General features: G+C 41.9%; 1 protein-coding gene across 1 annotated transcript; it reads left to right on the top strand.

Annotated features, from left to right (window-relative positions):
* Positions 1-1,741: 1,741 nt before the first annotated feature.
* Positions 1,742-5,852, top strand: OSTC (oligosaccharyltransferase complex non-catalytic subunit). Its single transcript, XM_048943266.1, has 4 exons — positions 1,742-1,963; positions 2,137-2,230; positions 3,780-3,977; positions 5,239-5,852. Exons 1-4 carry the CDS (start codon positions 1,825-1,827, stop codon positions 5,255-5,257), a joined length of 450 nt encoding a protein of 149 aa, XP_048799223.1. The 5' UTR covers positions 1,742-1,824; the 3' UTR covers positions 5,258-5,852.
* The last annotated feature ends 17,000 nt before the right edge of the window (positions 5,853-22,852 follow it).

Below are 22,852 nucleotides of genomic sequence, written 5' to 3'. Positions count from 1 at the left end.
CCTGGTGTCTTGTCTTTCTGCATGCTGATGAAAGCTGGTAAGAGCTTCTCACAGCTTAGTAAAGGCAAAAATGGGTTTTGATGCAGCAGAAACAGTTAGGATACTGTGTACAGTCATGGGGGCGAAGCAGGCCTGCCTGAACAGGGCTCCCAGCTTTGTCTCAGAATCCCGAGGCAGACTGGAGTAACTGAGCAACCCTTTTTTCATGGCAGCAACTGTGCATGAAATGACTGGAAGACATCTAAAACAGAAAAGCAGACAGCTGGCTAAAGACTAGAAGACAGTGCCAGATGAAGAGGAGCAGAGCTAGAGTAAGCCAAAGGTAGTTTCTTGTTTGTTTTTGTAGTATGTTCTGCAGTTCACTGCTATTTGAATCCGAGGGTAGGGGGGAATTGTCTGACTTGAAGTTAGTGCTGTGTCTGCTAGACCATTGCGTGGTCTGGATTTGGAGGAAAGCTCCAGCTGCTTTGCTCAGGTCACTTGTCAGGTGCTTCCTGGATCTGCAGCTGCAGGCACCATCCGAGCAGAGCTCTGGGTGAATAGACTCTTAATAGCTCTGAGAATCAGCTTTTAGAGTAGCAGCAGGAATGGAGGTAAAATATTTGAATGCAGACCTTGATCCCAGACGGATGGCATTTGAAGGTGATTCTATGATCACTTGGGTCCATTCAGGCTGCGCTTCTGAGAAGCGTACAAAAGGGATTTCTTCCTGCTGGCTCTGTGCTGGCTGTTCACACTGTGTGCCTCGCTGTGTAGTCTGTTCCTCAGCTAAGAGAGATGTATAACGAGAAGAATGACAAGAAGAGCTTGGGATGTTGGGATCAGCTGCCTGCAAGCGTGCAACACTTTGTCAGCATTGCCTCTGAGTGATGGAGGTGGCTATGATCCTGCACAGGGCCAAGCCTGCTGTACCCCAGAGATTCATTTCTTCAGTGCCCCAACTCATTACAATAATGTTCTCAGAGCAGCTCGATGTTGCAGTAAGTCACCTAGTTGTATGAGGCCTTCCTGTCTCATCAGGTTGTGCTGAAATTCCTTCTGAAGGCTGCAGCTCGTTAGAGGCTGCTTTAAGTGCTAAGATTAAACGTGCTGACGTTTTTAGGTGCTGTTACTGTAGTTTACACGGTTAAAACTGTATTAGTTGTTGCCTTCCTGCAGTAGTAGAAACTTTGGTGCTGTGGTTTAAGTAGGGCAAGCATGGGGATCTGTGAAAGAGGCAATGCTGGAGGCAGAACAGTTGAAGAAGAAAAAAATGCCATAAACATCTATTTATTTAATAGGCAGAAACCTTAGCTAATGACCAGCCGGGATTCTTCCTAACGCTGGGGAAGGACGGTTCCTACCGGGGCGAGGGGCAGTGCTCCGCCGGCTCAGCCGAGGCTGCTCGGGCCGCAATCCCCGTGCCCGCGGCCGCCGAGCGATCGGCCCCGCTCACCCTGAGGGCGCTGCGTGCGCGAAGCGCTGCTGCCCCCGCGCGGCCTGTCTGTCCTGCAGGCGGCGCTCCGCCCGCTCCGCCGCGCCCCTCCCGGCTACCCGGTGGCGACACGTCAGGGCTGCTGGGCCCTGGCAGGTGGGTAAAGGGAATCGTTACCCTCCGAGGAGCGGCCTCGGCTTCCGGATGTTTTTCGCAAATCGAAGGCGTCCGCAGAGAATATCTTACGTTCCAGCGTCGCTTTGCGGGGATTTTGTTGGTTTCATCTTTTTTTTTTTCGCTTTTCTTCTCTTTACTCGTCCCTGCCAGGACCCGGCTGGCTTTCCGTTTCCGCCTTCGTGTGAGCAAAGCGCCCGGCGGCGCGGGACCGGCGTTCGGACCGAGCCGCCGCCATGGAGACGCTGTTCCGGCTGCCCTTCGCCGTCCTCGAGTGCCCCAACATCAAGCTGAAGCGGCCGGGATGGGTGCACATGCCCTCGGCCATGACGGTCTACGCGCTGGTGGTGGTGTCGTACTTCCTCATCACCGGAGGTACCGCCGCGCCGCGCCAGGGGAGGCCGCGGCGATGGAAGCCGCGTGGCTGAACGTCCTGCGGCGCCCGGCGGGCCATAGGATACGCTGCCTGCCTGCCAGCTGTCGCCTTGGTTCTCCCCCTTCGCTTGAGACTCCAAGCTGACGCTGTGTGTTTGTTTGTTTCCTCGCAGGAATTATCTACGATGTGATCGTGGAGCCCCCCAGCGTGGGCTCGATGACGGATGAACACGGGCACCAGCGGCCGGTGGCTTTCTTGGCATACAGGTAGGAGCAGCGCCACGTACACAAACATGCGTGAAGGAGCTGTGCCAGCTTACCCTGAGCTTCCCAAAAGGCTGAGCCCGTCCGAAATCTGGGCTGTGATTTGCAAATCTGAAATAAAACCGCTAAAATACAGCAAAAACTAGAAAAATTAGATCTTTCAAAACCTTGTAGAACTGTATATTTTGGTAACGAGTATGTTTTGATCTGGTACTACTTTCAGTTTTTCCTACCTATTTGTTTTTTTTTTACTGGGTGCAGATGCATGGTGATATAATCTTCATGCAAAGTGATGGTCTGGCCTTTTAGCTTTTAATGTAATTGAGAGTCTTGTGCCTGAAGGTTAGAATACATAACATGGATGCCCCATCCCTGGAGGTGTTCAAGGCCAGGTTGGATGGGGCCCTGGGCAGTCTGGTCTAGTATGAAATGTGGAGGTTGGTGGCCCTGCCTGCGGTAGGGGGGGGTTGGAGATTCGTGATCCTCGAGGTCCCTTCCAACCCAGGCTATTCTATGATTCTGTGAACATACAAATACAAAATAGATGTTTGCACCTTTTACTGACAATAAGCAAGAAATTGCTTAGTCAGGATCTGGTCTAAAAATACTTAATCTATACATGTTAATTTTTTTTCTCTACGGTGTATGTGTGCGAGAATCACAGTTCGTATTTTTATTTTTTTAAAATACCAGAACCATTCTGTAAGTCTGTGTCACACTTGGTGTGTAAATTTTGATTTGAGCTGGATGTAGTGTATGACTCGGACTGGGCTGGATGGTTGCAGTGTGCACACGTTGGGCTCCTGCAGGGAATTGACTGCACTTGCGTACAGTTCAGCAGAAACAACGTGCAAGAAGGTGGTATTGACGATTTTAAGGATCTGTGGCAAAAATGATCATTATCATTTCAGTATTAGCATGCGTACATAGCAGTTTCATTTGTACCACGTCTATGAAGTTGCTGGTATTGCTGATTACAGTAATAGGAAAAGGCTTAGTTATTGTTGCATGCAGAAGATCCAGTTGCATGCCCAGCGTGCAGGTAGCAAAACACTCTGCAGACAGGAGCCATTTTTGCTATGTGCTGGAACCTGCAGATGTGCTTCATGTGCTGGCACAGTACTCAGAATGGGGTTTGTTCCAGGCTGAGAATTAGGGCACAGCTGCCTAAACATCATGGTGGAAATAAGTTTCGGAGAGCTTGTTGGCCCCAGCTCTGCACCTTGAGTCATTTGTGAAAGCTGGTGCTACTTTTGGAGTAGATATTTCTGTAAGCTGATGAGCTTGCATGGTATCCAATACTGTATGCTACTGTGCATGAAACCATCATGTTCTTGCCCGGTTGCTTTGCAGGCTCTTAGTGGAGGAAATAAATTACATATAACAGTTTTAATGTAGTTCCGTAATGTAAATTTTCTGAATTTACTTAGTTAGGAAGTCATCTAGCAAAGTTAATAAGTTGAGTAGCTGCATTTTGAAATACAGATAGTTACTTTAAATCTAAATTTTTTCTAACATCCTACCATCTCCCCTCTGTTTTCTTCTCCTGTAGAGTAAACGGACAGTATATTATGGAAGGGCTTGCATCTAGCTTCCTGTTCACAATGGGTGGCCTAGGATTCATAATTTTGGATCGATCCAATGCACCAAATATCCCCAAGCTGAATAGGTTTCTCCTGCTCTTCATTGGATTTGTCAGCGTGCTTTTGAGCTTCTTTATGGCCAGAGTTTTCATGAGGATGAAATTACCGTAAGTAGCGTTTTATTCTCTCTGTTTTTCTCCTCTTTTGTGGCGGCAACAGTAAATGTAAGCTTAGCAGGAAATAAAACCAGGTGTTGTAAACATCTGGACCTTGGCTATAAATTGCTTTTCTTCAGTGCTTTTTTGGAGCAACCTATCTTGAACAAAGTGGGAAAGTTTTGGGCTCAGCTGCTCTAAGATTGCGCTGTGGTTCAAAAAGAGGTGACAGATCCTGGTAAGTCAGATGATACAATTGGTGAGTACGAGTTGTAATTAATTTTCAGTTAGACTGAATATGGCGGATGAATCGTTTCTGTTGACAAGGTTCATGAAAGGTGATAACTAAAAATACTGAGTGCAGTGAAATGGGTTTTCAGAAGTATCCAAGGCAGACCTAAAGTAAAGGTAATGCAGGCTTTTTTTTTTTTTTCTCTGTTGCTGCAAAACTGAACATTACATTGAAGCAATATACGTGACATTTTGATACATTGATATTCAAAGACTGAAAAGTAGGAAAGATCTGAAGCTGTCAGGCTACATAGTAACCAAATGCAAGAATTCCAATTTCTGTTTTCTCTATTTCTAACTCTATTTTATTTAGAGTAGCCGAAACCAGGAGTTTAGAGATACCAGTAATTAATTTCTGGAGTAGCTCTGTGAGGTGTTGACTTCGTAATGCCAGTTACCACTCCTTTCTTAAACATTTATTTACTCTGCATGTGTATTAAGAAAATGTGTTTCACAATGCAGATGTGTTGGGTTCCTCGGTTGCTGGATAACAACCTGCTGTATATTTTTCTTGTTTCATTGATTATATATGTTGTGACGGTTGTTTTTCTTAAAATCTTCAAAGAAATAAGGCTGCAGAGAAGTTGAAGAGAAAAAGAGCCCAGAATTGTGTTCATTGTCGGGGGATGTTAGGACATACTGAATGTCTTAACACTGGCAGTTTGTGTAAAGGGTACAAATAATGCAGCTTTCCAAAGGTGTAACGTGGGCTTCAGAAATTCTAAGCAATTGCTGGAGTTGGATAGAGAGCAATGAGCAGTCTGATCCATTTTCAGGGTTCATTAAGTGACTTGAGGAAGGAGCATGTAGTTAAGTGGGCTGGTGTATACCTTGTGCAGGATGTACGTACTAAATAGCCTTGATACTAAGAGTGTTTTGGCAAGCTGTGGCTTTTGGTTTAATATTGTTAAAGTTCTTCACTTTTTGAGGCGGTCCTGCCTTTGATTGCTAACTTTTTTCCTAACTTAATTTTGTTCTGTAGGGGCTACTTGATGGGTTAGTACCTCTTGTGATGTGTGAAAGCCCGAGGTGCATTTACTCCTCTTCCTGAAGTGTTAAGAAGCAGCAGCTGGAAACAAATTCCACAGTCACTGCCGACAGGAAACAGACCTGAACATGGGAAGCGTCTGAAGAGAGTGCTCTCTGCAACCAGTCTTAAACTACTGATGGCTGATTTGTCATTTTAAAACAGCTATTACTTAGTTGTGTTGTTCTTGTTTTTTAATTTCCAACAAAACAGAAACAAGGAAACCTGTCTTTAGCTCTGCCTTGAAATGAATATTGCCCCTTGGTTTTACAGTTTTTTGTTGCAAGGTCTGTCCCTTCTTTCTTGTGTGGGAGAATTGTGTGAATTGGACAAGAAACACCTGAAACGTTTTCCCAAGTTAAAGTCTGAAAATAAATAACTTTGGATGCTTTACAGTCCAAATGTGATGTGTCTGAAATGATTTCAAAGGCACCTTTTGCCTTATTATTAATGGCTTCGTATGAGTAATTCCAGACGTGCATGGGGAGAGGCAAACTGTATGAATGTGCTTTTGTTTGTAAAAAAAATGTATGACAGAAGCCAAATAAAACTTATTTTCTATGAAGTTATTTGAATTTGATCTATTTTCTGAAACTTTTTCTCGAGTATGCGTCACGTATTCTGCATCCAGGCTTGATATGCTCTACTGTACCATGAATGCATAATTTCTGCTTTATTTTTCATAGTTGGTCAGTTTGTGTTTTTTATCAATATCAAGGGCAAGAGACCTCATACTTTCTGTGCACTTGTCCTGTATCTAAATGACATTATCACCAATCAAATTAATTTACTTTTGTAGCTGCTGCGTTTCTGTTTGAGAGTTGAGGCTCCAGCTTGTTTTTGTCTTCATTTAAAAGACTGAATGTTACCACCATGCTTCATTAAAATGTGTTTGGGGGTAGGAAGGATCTAAACTGACAGAAATGTTTTTTCTGCAAGCCACGTGAGTTTGAGGCACTATTTTTATCTGTGTAGTAAATGTCACTGAGATGTTTTTATTCCCTTAATTCTATATATATCTGTGCATGTACCTAACCTAATTTCAGAGGTAGCTGTTAATTATTTACCCTTGGCGTATTCTCTCATTCTTACACACGTTATGTTTACATTCCCTCATTCTTGCATGCGATATGACTTCTGTGTTTGTTCATCTTAAGTGTGTTTTATTAAGATTTAGGGTAGCTGAAGCTGCTCAGTGAGGTTAAGAACTGCGAAGTTCTGTTCCTTTCAAAGTGATTATCTTGTGGTTTGGTGTGGTGTGGTTTGGCTCATTTTGGTGTGACACATGCTTTCTTTCAAGGGAAGAGATTTGATGTTATGTAAGTCAATAGCAGTACATAATACATCTGGGGGAAGTCAAACAAGACAGACATATCACTGAGTACAGTTGTTCTGATCTCCCTCTCGCTTGGTACTTTTCCCATCGCTGTTCAACTTCAGCCTCTGGATTTGCTGCCAAATCCAAATGAGCACACTCTTGAACAGTGATTTTAATTACGTACTTGAATGGCTACGCATGGTCTGTGAAATGCATTTGGTTATAATTGAACCCTAAGTGATCTAACATGAAACAAAATGGATTTGTGAGTGCACAGTTTTGGAAAAATAAGACTAAGGCCCTGTCTCCAACAAACAAGGTTAAATAATCTTTGTTTCTTTGATCACAGGTTTTGAACCTGGATCTGCTCAGATCCTATGCTCAAGCAGAGGTAGAGAGAGAACAAGGAAACAGTTTCCAGAGCAGAAGATAGGCCACCCAGGATCCAGGTGTGTTCTAGATAGGAGCATTTCACTATGTGTAGCTGAAGACTGGTTTATTTGGGGTATGGGCTGGGGGCTTCATGGTCACACACGGAAAAATTTCTGCAGGACACTTTCACATTAACTGCAAGGAAGGCATTGCTGTACATTGTGGGAGTCATATTATCAGAAAAAGAAAGCCTGGTATTTTATGTAAATGTCTGCTGTTCTTTACAGGTAACAGCATGTGGGTTTTAGTAGGGTTTTAGTGTAGTTAAAAAAAAAAAAAAGACAAAAAGAAAACTTCAATTACTGATAATTCCCATCTGCGTTTGGTGCTCTCAACTAGCATGAATGCAACTTGAGTGTGGTGTGAGAAATTAAAGTTGAAATACTGTGCACACAGTGCTGAAGCACAGCATACAGGAACACATCTTTCCTTGATTAAAAACAGCTGTTTGGCCTATTTCCAAGTAACAGAAGAGTCAGACTGAAGTCTAGAGGTTCTAATTTTCTGACTTGCTGGAGAAAATACTGAATCTGTGCCTCCTCTAGGCTTCAGTATAATCTTGGAGCAATGGTGCCTCATTGGTATAGATGTGGTATTTATAACCTTTGTAGTTTTTGAAAGTTAGCATACACATAAGTGAACTCTTAATAAAATTAACTGATTTAAACAAAAAAAATTGATTTAGGTAAAAAAAAAAAAAGCAAGCCAGATGTTCTGGTTATGTTCTGATTTCCTTTTTTTTTCCCCAGTACAATTTCTGGATTTCTGCAAATTATGGAACAGCAGTGTGTTTGGAAGGTCTGTACCACTGAAACAATTTTTGGCAGGTGTATGGAATCCATTAGGTCCTGGTCTGAACCAGTGATTGAGCACCTGTGCAGGGGTGTAACCAACCCTGGGAGCACAGGTGGAAGCAATTCACTCTTGTGACCCCCGCATCCACAGTTCCCTAACCTCATTTGAGGGCTGGCAGCCTCAAGGAAAGCATCTCTACTGGGAGATCACCTCCTTTGGAGTGTTGGGTGAGCGCTGATCCTCAGAAAGGAGTAAGTAATTTCTTTTTTGTTACCTGATGGCAATTGCTACCTTTCTTGGGTGATCTGGAACTGGTTTTAAGTAGTTATGTCTGCTGCCTCCTGTCCTTATATCGGGAGTATGATGTTTCAACAACCATATTGAGGGGATGCTGATAAATACCTTTGCTAGTAAAGATAATCATGGCATTTTTATGAGTCTGAATTTGAACTTGCAAAAAATGTATAACTTAATTAAAATGTATGATGCTTCTTAAAAGTAAGCTTATTTTTTGGTATGAAGTAGTCCACACTGATGTCTGAAATAAAATGGAGATCTTTCTTAGACTAAGTGGAATGTTCTGAATTCACAGCATTTTGATTCTGAACTGGTTGCGCTTAATGGAATGTTGTGTCATTCTTTTGAAGCTGGATGCTTGTTCTAGTTACCTACTTTATATGCATAAATGTATTTTCTTAAGGTATTAATTAAGAAGCACTAGTTACTAGTAATTGAAGCAGTCGTAAATTGCTGCTGCTGCAATTTACAACAAAGGGAGTACATTTGGTTACGGGGAAGATGGCGGATCTCACTTGTCTGATGCACTTGGGAATGCTATATACAAAAGAAACTTTTTTTCCTTGCAACATCGCAATGGCTGTGAAATAAATGTGAAACTTGTGTGAAAATGATGATTGTGTTTTGCCTTCAGTGCTGGCTTTCTTCAAAGAGTTGCAGTGTTGGCTCTGACTTACCATTAGAATTTCTAGTTCCTGCTTTTCAATTTGTGGTTGTTTTAGAACATTTTTCTTCCAGAGCTTGGTTAAAGAGGTTTGAAACAATTGCAGAAAATGAATGAATTGAAATGATTGGAAGAACCTCAGAAGAACACAATCTTGTAACAATTTACAGTGACTCTGAGGCATTTCAGCTGTGCTAATTACTGGAGAACTGAAATTAGGATTTCAGTGGCAGGAAAATACGCAATTAATGCGTCTTAAAGGGTGGTGTTGGTGGGAAAGTAACTGATGGAAGTAGGAGAGTAGGTGAGAACTAATGATGCTGGTGTCCTTTTTGTTGGGTGTGGATCAGCTAAGAACTGAACTAAGATCACAAGCTTATTTATTAGAACAACAGCTGTGGCACTGTAACGGGAGGCAGGCCTGCCCAGACTTGCACCATGTTTTAACTGGTGATATAGAAGTGAGGAGCTGCATTCTGATGTCTTGAATTATTAAGTGACTTGCTAAGCTGCTGTTTAATGGTATCAATTCAATTACTAATGTCTTTTTGATACAAGATGAAGTTTCACTTACATCACATAACTGCCATACAGGTTCTATAAATGTCAAAGCTGTTAGGCTGTTTTACCTGTGGAATGCAAGAAATAGTGTTTAGCTATAAGTAAATCAGATCAGTGTGGTATCATGTGCTGACTTACGAATGCGAAAGACTGGCGTTAAGAATTTCCTTTTTTGTATCAATTTTCACTGCAAAGTTCAGCGCTGAGGTGGGAACCTGGATGCCTTTATTGGTGGTGGTAACTGTGCTCAGCAGCAAACAGGGATATTCTAGGGTAAAACTTCAAGGGGATGTGCTTTCTGTGTTCGTTAGTAAACAGACTGAAACAATTTGGGAACTTCTAACTTTCTGACAGCTCTTGGATGGTAGATAATATATTCTCCATATTCAACCTTCCGGTACCTCATCTGTCTGGAAATGCAGATGGAGTGAGGGATGTGGAATAATAAACCAGAATTGACTTCAGTCTAAGATAAAGCTTTAGGAGGCGAGGATTGTATGTAGAATAACTGGAAGGAAGTGGTAAGATGATAATTAGCCAACTCTAATCTTTCAAGAGTAAGCCACGGATGAGAGTTATGGACCCCTCAAGCAGAGGAAAAGCAGATGTTTTTTCAGCTGCAGCTTCTGAAGCTCTCTTGCATGTTATGGAAATCTGGTCTATCTGAAACAACTGTAAACTGGATGCAGAAGTACTTGGAAAACCATTTTTAGAGGTGGCTTACTGATTAGCTCATATCTTTTTATCAGAGTGAGTTGGTTTTTTTTTTTGAGGACCATCCCTAGGCTAAATTCATCCAACACCCAGTGACCTGGATAGAATGGGCAGTACTTACTACATTAGCATACATCATAAAACTAAGAGACTGCTGAAGGTCAGAATAAGGATGTAGCATAGTTATCTTGAGAGATCAAATAGTGCCCTAAAATGAACTAATTGGCTTATTCACTTTTGTTCCAAGTGCAAAATAGGTTAGATTGCAATTGGACTTGGTCTTCAAGGTCTTTTCCAACCTGAGCGATTCTATGATTTTATGAAATAGTAAAGATAAATAAGCAATATAGCTGGCAAAATGTGGTGTTACTCCTGGTAACGTATTCTAGGGATAAAATAGTTGACTACCTGACTAAGTTGTCTATAGCAGTGATGGTATTTCCACTGTTTGGAGCTTTAAGAGCAAGGCCATTCAAGCATCCGTCAAAATTTGCTGATAAGGCTAATACAGCATTGGTGTGAAAGATTTTTTTGAAGTGTCTTCCACCAGCTGCCTATTTTCATTACTTCAGAGGTGAGAAGGAAACTTCTGACCTTCCAAACACTGCTACTCTCTATCTTTAAAATTAGTAATGAAAAGGTCTTTCTGTAAGCGACTGTACACCAACAAATATACAGTTAGCAGAGTGGCTTGGCTAGGCTGCTTTTCTATGGGTTGTAAATCTAGAAGAATTATTACAGTAGAAGGAGATAATTGAAAAGAAATGAAAATGCCCACCTGTATCCTTGGCTTGCAGAAAAACTCCAAAGGGAGAGATCTCCAGAAAAAGAGCCTTCTTGGGTGGCAGTCAGCTCTTAAATGGACTCTAGGAGAGGTGCAGCTAGGCTCCACCCCTGCCATTCACACAGGTGAATTGCCTTCACCTGTGCTCCCACAGCTGACCTGGTGTTTGCTTCAGGTGATCAATCAGTGATTTAGCAGTTCCCATATGATGACTAAATCTGTCCTGTAGGTATATACCTGCAGTGTATTCATAAAACAGAATCCTGTTGGTCTCATTTCAATCTGGAGGAAAAAAAAAAAAAGTAGTTGTCTGACTTGCACATGGCAGTAGAAGGTATTTTCATTAACTTTTACTTCAAAGCAGAAAATGGGTTAGTTGTTGATGTAAGGAAAACAAAAAGATATAGATTTCTTATTTTTTGAAGGCCTTTCCATTTCCTAGTTGATTTCTATGTCTGTCTGTCCCTAAATTATGCTGCTGTTAGAATGAAGCAGCAGTCAGAATAGCTGCCATACTGGAACAGAACTATCAGTGGGCAGAGGGAGTCTGTGATATTTCTAGGAGTATTTTGGTGATGCAGCTTTCTCTGTGCATCTGTCTGCTCTGAGGTGGAGCAGCAGAAAACACTAATGAACTTGTAAATTGCTCTGGATTCTCTGGATTTTTACTTTTAAAGAACTTTGCTTCATTGATCTGTGAAATTTAACTTCTACCATGTTTTACTCGAGTGTATGCTGTCTGCCACCATTAGCCATTACACCAGCTCAGAACTACTGTTTTGTCTCCTGCTGGCCTTAGTGGGTTTTTTTGTTTGTTTGTTTTTCCCTGGGGATTTATACTGTTTTTCAGCAGCTGCCATCTCTTGTTTTTCTTTTCTTTGCTGTCATTCTAGACTTTCAACTTTCAGGACACCACTGCTGTTTTTGATTGCTCTTCCTAACTCCGGTGTTATTACTTTCCTTAAAGGATATCATTTATCAGTCTTCTCAGCAATTCCATTTTCTCGTTCCTCCCCATCTAGTACTTTCTCTTTTATCACACTCAAATCCATCACTTGGCTATCCATCAGCTGTGTGCTACTCTTGGCTTTGTTACCTCTATTCCTTCCTCTCTGACTGCAGGTCCTTCAGTTTTCCCTGCTGGCCACTGTCTGAGCTACTTCACCCAGCGGTGACTCCACACTTCATTAGCCCCCGCTATCCATGACAAAGCTCAATCTCCTGCTTTCTCTCATCCTTTCAGCTTCGATCATCCTCCCATCGTTCCTTTAACTACTCCAGTTTTCTCTTAGCTGTCTCATATATTTGTCTTTATTGTTCTACACCTCACACCATCTGTTGTGCTGCTGCTTGCATGACTCATCCTGAAAACAATACAAATCCTTCTGCATCCCCAAATACTAAGTTAGGGAGCCAACAAAGGCACTCTTGTATCCAAAATGGACATCAACAGCAGTCAAGCCAAGATCCTCGTGGAATTCAGGTACATAATTTTTGTTTAAATCGATAGAAGGAAAGTGCCAGATACGTCTGAGAATCCTGCCAAAGCTTCATCACAACTCTTAAGAAAAGGAGGCAGTTGTATCCTGTGGCTGGATTTAAAAACACCTCTGCAGGGATAACCTGAAAGTTCTTTGGTTTCTTAGCAAATAACCTTTTTTTTTTTTTTTTTTTCTGCACATGCAATTACCAAATGTTTTATGAGCATAGACAACACATGGTCGGTATACAGTGGAATAAACTAAGAAAAGTCTGTCACAAATACCAAGATTCATACACACAGTAGAGTAGGCAATAAATATGGAATCTCATAAAAACAGAAATGGAATGTGCTGCCAGACTTTTTTTTAAAGATGCACAAGGCACACAGTGCTACTTAACAAAATGATTAACAAACTAGATTTAAATCATTGTTTGGTTTCATAATCTGAGCAGGAATAATTTTACCTATATTAAAAAGATGTTTACCTCTAAAGTTTTAGAAGGCATTAAAAAGCCTTAGTGACTTAATTATTGTCTTGTCTCATCTAACACCTGGTTAAACCCAGGGTATGTTACACTGAAGTCAGTGGAGACAGATCAGTGCGAGGAGGCAAACTGGGCTTAGAATACTAAAGATATGTTTAAGAGTAGCTTTTAACTATTTTTTAAATATTTTTAATGCATTTTTTAAATTAAATGTTAACAGAAGAGCTGCTTTTGTTAACGTGGATGGTCAGTATAAAATATTTCCTTTGTGCAGTGGCGTTTGAAAAATAAATGTATTAAACATAGTGAATTATTTCTAAAGTGAAGTAAATATTAGTAGTTCCATCATCTTTATTAGCTTAATCCTTGGCAGTCTTGAGATCTTTCCATTTTCCCCGTCTTCGATTTCATTTGTCTGCTAAACCTTCGGTTCACCACTGGATGGCATTCTCTGCAATGCAATTCACCCTGGGAAGAAAAGTCCGGCTTTTAAGTGCGGTACTGGATGTGCGTGCTGTTTTGTACATGAGCGATGAGTGGAATTAGAAGCACTTTTCCTTGTTGCTGAAGTATAAACGTGTGATAAAACTTGTCTTTAGAATTCTCTCACTTAAATTCATTTTACAATTGAAACTTCAGGGCTTGAAAGCATACCAGACAGTACACTTGCACTTTTATGGCACCATCCTTGCAAAGACTTTAGAGTTCCTGTCACACACTGACTTCTTAATTAATCTATATGTGTATACATACAGATTCAGCACACAGGCTGAAAAAACTGTAGTATGAAGTTGAGTGAATTACTCAATTACAGCATTACATAGGTTGAAAATGAAGTGATCCCACATCCACTATATGTCTGGTGGGCAAGGAATTAAATGGCTAAAAGGAACTGGCTATGTAAATGGTTAAAATACAGTAAGTGTGAAGGCAAATACAAATCCACGTGGCCGTCAGTCATCATTTCTGTAAGTTAAAATTATAAGTCAGAACGTAGCAGAGGCAGAGAAAGCTGTGTGGGCATCACCAAGGTTTCTGTGCATATGGTTGCATGGTGAGTTGACTACCACAAGCTTTTGGAGAAGTTCATGCTAAAACCTGGCATCTGCCCTAAAGCATAGTGTGAGAAAATGTTGGTACGCTCCCTGTGAAGCACTGCAATCCACGAGTATGCTTAATTCAGCTACAGGGTTTTCACACTATTGTGTTTTAAGATAGTGAGGTTCTCCTGTTTAATTTGAGAAGAAATTTACGTGACAGCTTATGACACATGTTCTAGGTGTCTCTTCAGCAGTAAAAAGGAGGTAAAATGAAAACAGAGGAAGAGCGTGTGCTGCAGTACCTGTGGAAAAGAGCCCTTTCACAGCGTTAGCGTCTGTCACACAAACAGCAGATAGCTGTTTTTATGTCCCTTTTTCAGCCGGGATATTGAAACAGTAAAGTGATTGACTTAAAGCTATGTGGCAGCTAAATAGCAGAGAAGAATAACATTTAGAACTGATTGTCAGTTCTGTGTTCTACTGATCACGTTGGACACTCCATTGAGCAATGATCCATTTGCTGGAGTTCTTGCAAATTTTTTTTTTTTGTTCTTGGTATTTGCAGGGTAAAAAATGACTCTGAAAATGTTTTTGTCAAAAAGCAGTTTGTTTGGAAAACACAATTATACAGGAACATTCAATTGACACGTTAAGTGTAGTACTTTCCCTTCTGCATACCGGTTTCTGGCAAGTTCTGTTTCTTGAGATGGTGTGCTTCACTGCAGGATCACTTCTAGCATCTCCTTCTCCCTCCTTTACATCTCTTGTTATTGGAAGCGTCACTCTCTCCAATTAGTGCACTGTGCTAAACTTTCCAAATAAGTTTTCTAACATGCTCTGTCAGATTTCCACTCCCGTTATTACTTTGCTCTTAGTCCATAACATCTGCTGAAATATCAGCAATAATAGAATATCAGAATAATAAAAGATTAAGCACACCCTCCTTTAAGACTGTCTCTGATACTGCAGAACCTCTGAAATTGGAGGACTGTAAACTGGCTCCGATTCTCAGGTCTGACCAACGGTGCCTCAGTCTCCTTGTGTTTCCCTGAGTTGGTAGCTGTGTGCTGTGACTTGCTCAGGTATGGTTCATTACTCTCCTTGGGGCAGGAAGCCTTTGTCTCAGCTTCACCTTTCCTGTGTAAAGAACTCCTCAGCACTTCAATTACGTGCATGACAGATTCCACGTTAATTAAATTTTATCACGAGAAACCCTACCACTAAATTCCTGATCGACTTTACTGCTTATCTCGGTCAGCTTGAGGTTTCAGATTACTTTCTAAAGCCAGTTTTGAAAGTCTTCCACAGTTTTCTATGTTTGGTCTTCTTTTTTTTCTTTTTTTTTTTCTTCTCCTCCTCATTCTCCCTTTCTTTCTGCTTACTGGGAAGTGCCAGCGTCCTCATTAGAGCAGCCTGTTTTGCATTTCCCAGGCGTCCATTCAAACCCTCTGCCGGTGACTTTCTCCATGTTCCTGTGCTTTTTTCTGCCCAGGAACACACTGCTGCACACCCTGTGCTCCGGCCAATCCTTTCCCATGCTGACGCAACATGTTTTTCAGGCTGCCACATGTCCCAGGATGACCTTTCCCAGAGTCTGTGCTCAGTCACATTCTGTCAGTTAGTATGAGAGGGAGTTTTCTCCCTAACTGTACGGTGTTGGTCACTGGCAGACTGCTGTGATAACAGCCAGACCAGAGGTGGAGATTCTGGGAGGCAACACTTTTTTTTTTTCTTATTGTGCATTCTGCTGACACCACACATGGAGAAAAATTCTGCACAGAGAAAGGCAAATGTTCACATGACAATAAAGTTACAGTAGCTGCAGTGCAGTGGACTGTGCGTGCTTGTCCTTTCTGGGCAGCGAGACAACTGCCCGGGATTCCTGTCCCATCAGAAATGATGACAAGGAAAAATTACAAAGATTCAGTGACTCAGTACTTAACTGCAGGGGGAGGCAGGGTGTTCAGCTACTGTCGATGATGCTTTGATTTCCTAGGTTGAGAAAAAAGGTCCCTAAAGAAGAAATGCCCCACAGACTTAGAAAAACCTGTTGTTCATGAAGGATTAATTTAGAATACAGACAGATTCAAGCTTCAAAGCTTTCTTTCTAGCTGAGTTACTGGTGTGTTTATGATGTGAATGTACTCTAGCGCTTTGGTCCAAAGGAGCGCGCTGCAGGCTCACATAACACACCTGCTTTAGCAGAAGTGGGGAGGAGCTGTAAAGAAGCTCCAGTGTTAACTGCCCTTCATGTAACCTCTGACACTGGTGGCCCTGGATTCTCATTTCAGGCTTGTATTTTCTTGATAGTTATAGAATGTACTTCTATTACTTCAAATGTATGGTATTTGCTTGTGCAGCAGTACTGCTTGGAGGAGTGAACCTGCATTGGATTTTGTTGTATTGTCTGTAGAAACACACTAGTGGCATTGCTAGGCTGGAAGAGCTCACTGTGTGATAGGAAGGGAGGGAAGAGCAGGCTGACGGGAGAACACTTTCTCTAGAGGATACTTTGCCCTCCAACCTGAACTTTCAGGTAGACTTGCCTACATGGTGAAGCTGAATCTTCCCGGTCCCTGCCAGAAAGGTCTTTCTCAGATACATTTTAGGAGGTTACTGACACTGTACTCGATGTGTTTTCTTATCACTCAGAAAAACGTCTACCAAATTTAATTCTTAACTACTACAGCAGATTGAGGGAGGGCCTCTCACAGAATGGCCCAGGTTGGAAAAGACTTCAAGGATCATCAAGCTCCAATCCCCCTACAGGGCTACCAAATTCCACATGTAATACTAGACCACACTGCCCAGGACCCCATCCAATCTGGGCTTGAACACCAGCAGGGACAGGGCACCAACAGTCTCTCTGGGCAACCTGTTCCAGCATCTCACCACTGTCATAGTAAAGAACTTCCTCCTAACATCCAGCCTAAGTCTTCTTTCTTTCAACTGAAAACCATTTCCTCTTGTCCTGCTGTTATTTACTGTACAGTTAACAAATGCACAGTTGTAAAGAGTGTCATAGTCAGGATAGTATTTTACAGGCTTATAGTTAGAAAGATTATTGTGGTGAAAAGAGACATTATAACAGTAATGCTCACCCATATCCTAGGCTCATGATAAAAAACTCCACAAAAGAGAAATCTCAAAAAAAAAAATCCTTCCCTAGTGGCAGTCAGCCCTTAAATGGGGTCTAGGAGAGCTGCAGCCAGGCTCCACCCCTTCTGGTCACACAGCTGAATTGCCTTCACCTGTGCTCTCATGGCTGACTCATTGCTCGTCTTAGGCAATCAATCAGAGGTTCAAGCCATGACTCGGTAGTTCCCATACATCTACCCTTGTAAAGAATTTACTCCCTTCCTGTTTGTAGGCTCCCTTCACTTACTGGAGGGCTGCAGTGAGGTCACCCTGCAGCTGAACAAGCCCAGCTCCCTCAGCCTCCCTCTTTGTAGGGGAGGTGCTCCAGCCCTCTGATCATCTTCGCAGCCTTCCTCTGGACCCTCTCCAACAGCTCCCTGTCTTTCTTGTACTGGGGACCCCGGACCTGGACGCAGTACTTCAGACGGGGCCTCGTGAGGGCAGAGTAGAGAGGGACAATCACCATCCTGTCCCTGCTGGCCACCCCACTTCTGATGGAGCCCAGGATACATTGGCCTTCAGAGCTGCAGCAGCAACAACTGCTTTGAAAATGCTGTTCCTGAAGCATCTCCTTACATGCTGGGATGTGTGATGGAAGCCTCCTCCTCGCTCAGCACACACTGCTTTGCGCTGAGAGCGTCGGGGTGAGGAGCAGGGGTGTGGGAGCAGCTTTGCCTGCAGGTGCGAGCGGGCTTAGTGCTCACGTGTGCATGGGGAGAGCTTGTTCCTTTTGCTTCGTGTACTGCAAACATGAGAACTGTATTTTTGGAGCTGTCTCATAAAGAATTTTCTTTAAGAAAATAATCAGGTGCCCTTCCTTTGATGTTCTGAATGGGGTTTTTGCAGCGTGTTTTGGCGTATGTGCGAGGAAGCGGCAAGAAAAACTGGGCAGAACCAGAGCACCCGGATGGCTGGGATGGTAACATGGCACCCTGCTTTCTATGCTCCGTGGCTTCCGGTGGTGGGGTGAGGCCAGGGCTCCTTGCCAGCCTTTCCCTGGCTTCCTGCTTCGAAGCCTGGCAGCGCAGGTTGCCCTGCGTGCTGCAAACAGAGCTTTCCTCTGAGGGAGTGAGAGCCGCTGCTGCTGGGTGATAGAGAAAATGGGGCTGCTCTCAGCTGCAGCTGCTGCCTGTGTCACTGACATTGACACATTTTGTTTGTATTTACTGCGTTAATTAGAGAGAGGGTAGTTGAAATTCCTTTCCCCCTTCTTACGCTCTCATTTCTCTGCGTAGGTGAATGTGCTGATAGCAGCCTCTGTACATTCTTTTGTAACCATCCTCTTTGTCACAGTTCCCTAACACTGTCCTATCTCTATAGGAGAGAGAAGAGAAGGAGCTAAGCTCTCACCCAGTGCATGTTGTGCATATAGTGAGTGTCCCCCGTGCTCATAACTGTCCTTGATGTAGCCAGACATATCTCAGTGTGACGAGGAATGGCCATTCCTTGTGTTGCAAGCCTCTGTTAAACCAGAATGCAGCTATTGCCAGACCTGACACGGCTGCCCGGTGTCTTAAGTTCTGTAACAAACCTTCCCTTGCTGCTTGCTTGCTTCCTACTGAGTCTCACGCCTGTATTTCTTTTGCAAATTTGTTTTGCTGCCCTTTCAGCAGTGTGATTGTGGAATCGCCATCACAAATACTGGTGTAGAGTATGGATCCTGGATCCCTTATAGCTGCACAATGGCAACAATTCCTTCTACAAAAGGAGGGTTTCTAGAAAAGAAACAATTACACTATGGAAATTGGTGGAAACTGTACCTCAGCTTCATATCAGATCCTTTAATTCATTAGCAGGGCAGAAAATGTATTCATGCTTGCAGCTTCCAGCTCTGTATTTAGTAGCCGCTCCACATGCGTGTTGTGTTCCCCTCAAAGGCAGGCAGTGCATCCCTCACCTCACTGTTCCCCGATGGCAGCTGGGCAACACTATTCAGCATTCAGGCACCATCCACAGCACCCCAGGAGCAACGAAATGGGCATTTGCTCCCCCCGGACTTTTCCTACTGGGCAAGCCATTAGCCGATCAGAAGCACTAACTGGAACATTAATCAGGGATGCTTTTTCTGTGAGTTAGCATTCAATTGAGAGTAAAGAATCTGCTGCAACCATTTCCTACACAGAAATATGGAGAAAGGGAACTGATATTTTAAAAAAACACAAACAAACAAAGAAACCCAAAAAAAACCAGAATAGTCTTCAGTGGCATCACCTATCCTCAAAGGACACAGAGAACGAGATCATGTTAACTACAATATTTTGTCTCTGCCATATTGTTTAAAAATGCAGTATTTTCAAATGATGGCAGCATGCATTAGATTTCTCTTTTTACGTAAAATTGTGTTATTTTCAGATGAAGTCATGTTTCCATTTCCATACGTGTAAGTACGTGACATTCGTGACATTCAGAAATATTTTCTAACCAACTGTAGTCAATTATTCTTTTGAAAATAGATTCAGATCATTTTCTTATTTAATGACTCTTCTTTTAATTGAAATGTTAGGTGTAGTTATGCAGATCAAATAGTGATGGTGGATGTAGGAAGCAAAGTGTTCTGAGTAACAACACCATTATTGTAGTGGTAATCACTACAGCAGGGGATATCCTAAGTCACAGCCTGAACCAGTGATTGAGCACCTGGTGGGAAGGCCATCTGGGAGGAGCTCAGGTGCATGCAATGTTCCTGAGTGAGCAGAAGGGTGGAGCCAGGATCCACCCCTTCCCAGACCTCATTTAAGGGTTGGCAGCACAGAGTAGCTCACTGTTAGGGATCTTTCCTTTATTTTTGTGTCTGCTGCTGTTGTGTTTGAGGGAATCTTCACTTGTGGTGCCCTGGGACCTTGCTGCTTTGTTGTCATTGCTATGCTTTCCATCATGTTATACTTACATTGTTTTCTTATTTTCCACTGGGCATTTGCAGCTGATGTGAAAGCTCTTTTAGCTTCCCGTGTACTTTAATGATTCTTCACTTTGTGAAGAAGCTGCAATGTAAAAAAAAAAAAAAAACAAAAAACAAAACAAAACAAAAAACTGTATTTAATTTATGTAGTTATTATATTTTCTCTGTGGGAGGACAGAGCACTGTAAGTTACAATCATCATTTTTTTGGCACAAATATCGTGTGTATAAAGCTCCTTGGATTGGATTGGGTTTGGTAGGATATTTATCATGTCTTTAGATAATTACGCCTAAATTTCATGGAAAGGTAAGGTAGTGAAAGGTCACAGTTAGGTGGAATTTTGTGTTTTTTTTTTTTCTACTGAGGAAAATGAACGTCTGCTTCTTTTCTTTGAAAGTGTGTGGGTTATTTAAAGAAAAGAAAAAAAAAATCCTATGGTGAGTTGCATGTTAATCACTTTGGGTAAGTATGCACTAATTCATTTTCTTGGTTTGTTTTTACTTCTGTAGTAATACAGAAGTAGTTACTTCTGTAGTTCTTACATTTATAGAATTCCCAAGTATAAATTCAATGTCCAGTTGTGATATATTTTTCCATACTTGATTTAGTTTTGGCAAGAAATATTGCAATGTCAGCCTGTTTTCCACGGATTTTGTTATTTTATTTCCTCATCCTATCTGAAACACTGATGTGAGAAAAAACAGGAATGGTAAGCGGGTGGCTGTGAATTGAGAGTTATAGTTTGTGATCAGCTGATCTGTAGGACTGGACCGGACTGAAGTAGTAAATCCTCTAAATGGCCTCTTAATGTTACAGATAATGAAATCCTAGCCTACTATTTGGAATATAATCTCAGGACGTGCTCTTGAGCGGGATCTTGATGATCCTTGAGGTCTCTTTAAACCCAAGCCATTCAGTGATCCTGAGATTTTCAAAATTTGAGCTTTGTCTTTGTTTTATGGAAATTGTTCTTATTTTATCCCAGTTAGTTTTTTCCATGAATTGCTGAACATATAAATTACAAGACCTATTAACTGTTTTTTTTTTTAAATTATAATTTTTCCTGTGTTTTTCTTTTTCCAATACTAATGGTACAATTTTTGTCATTAAGAACATTATAGGCAAGAAACTATGTACCTCTAGACCTAATTGGTTTTAATTCCAAGTAATCAAAAGATATTGCCTTAGTAGCAGCTGGAAAGGAATTGTTTTTTCAGAGCATCTGGTATGAGGCCATGTTTTGGTTCTTTGAGAAAAACAATGTTGATAACACACCAATGTTTTTAGTTGATGCTGGGCAGTGTTGTTCAGAGCCAAAGCCATTGTCAGCAAACAATCCATGGAGCTGGGAGGGAATGGAATAGGGACAGCTGACTTAAAGTGGTCAAAGGGTATTCTGTAGTGTGTGACATCACATGGAAAGATTTTGAAGGGGTTAAGAGTTCATCTTGTTCTCTTCCATTCACTGGGGAGCTAGCTGAGCATCAGTCAGGTGGTGGTGGTGAGCAATTACTTGCGCATCACTTACTAGATATGTTTGTGTGTGTATGTATTATCTATTCATAACTATTCATCTCTATCTCTGTAAAAAGTTTTAGTTCTGTTCACATGTAGCAGAGATGTTAAGTCAGGGCCTCAAGCAGTGATTGAGCACCTGGTGGGAAGGGGGGGCCAACCCAGGGGAGCTCAGGTGCATGCAATGTACCTGAATGATTGGAGGTATCCACCCCTTCCCAGACCTCTTTTAAGGGTTGGCAGTGGAGGCGAGGGCATCTCTTGCTGGAGATCCCTGCCTCTGAGATCACCTGATGCTTCTCAGAGGTAAGCAGATTTTTCCCTTCATTTCTGCATCTGTGGCTTCTTCATTTGGACTTGTTTTCATTTACTGCAGCCAAAGACTCTGTCTTTGCTGCTATTGTTGCTGTACTTCCCATCCTGTAATAGCATTACACCATGAGTTCTACTTTAATGGTTTTTTGCAGTTCTCTCCCCTATCCCTCCAGGAAGGTGGGGGATGGAGCACGTAGCTGCCAGGGGGGGTTAAACCACAGCTGGTATTTGCAGAAGGGTATTTCAGTGTGTTTATTTCAATGGTCCTAGAAGCAACTCTTAAAAATAGGGAATATTTACTGTGGATGTTGGTGAATCTCCCAGGCAATTACACTGATGCTCTTTAGTTACTGTAACAGCAAAGGCAGTTTGAGCATGATGGCAGTGCAGAAAATGTACCTATAGAGAAAGCATGACAGCACAGAACCGTTACAGTATCTCAAATTTTTCTTTAAAGACAGCAGGTTTATTTTGGAAAAAACTCCTTCAGTTGTTTGCAACTAAAATGAGAAAGATGATCCTTCTGGGTTTTTCTGGTCTGTAACCAGTGAATCAGCTGGCATGAAGCATTATCAGAAACCAAAGATGACTTCATTGAAATTTTTGTTTGCATGAACTTGGCTATAGAGAGTGAGAGTCCCCTCCTTGTTACAAGGAACCACTTGTTAATTGAGCAATATAATTATTTAAACACAGGTGATTTAAAGACAACTTTAAGTAATACTTTCCTAAGTAATGTACTGGCAAGGAAACTTAAGAAATGGCAGCTGCATTGTGTATGAAATTTGGTAATGTGATTGCAGAGAAACTTGTTAGCAGAAGCTCAAGAAAAGGAGTCTATTAATCTATTTTCTATTAATGTTTACCCTAATGGTAGTGGGCACAGCTGAACACATGGAGAAAAGCATAGAGGGAAACGAGGATGGAAAGTAGTGTTAAATCCCAGCATTCCAGCAACGCTGAAATACAGGGACAGAAATTAAAATACTTCTTACAATCTTAAAATAATATTCTGCAATCCTAGTTCATCTTCATATTGATAACCAAAGATCAGTGAGTTCTTCAACCTTGCATTTTATAAACAGAACAGACCAACCAGGCATAGAGAAACAAAGCTCTGACACTGCTG

This window comes from Lagopus muta, chromosome 4 (genome assembly GCF_023343835.1).
Source record: "Lagopus muta isolate bLagMut1 chromosome 4, bLagMut1 primary, whole genome shotgun sequence".
NCBI lineage: Eukaryota > Metazoa > Chordata > Aves > Galliformes > Phasianidae > Lagopus > Lagopus muta.
Note: the sequence above shows the minus strand (reverse complement) of the source record. Positions and strands in the feature narration are given on the sequence as shown.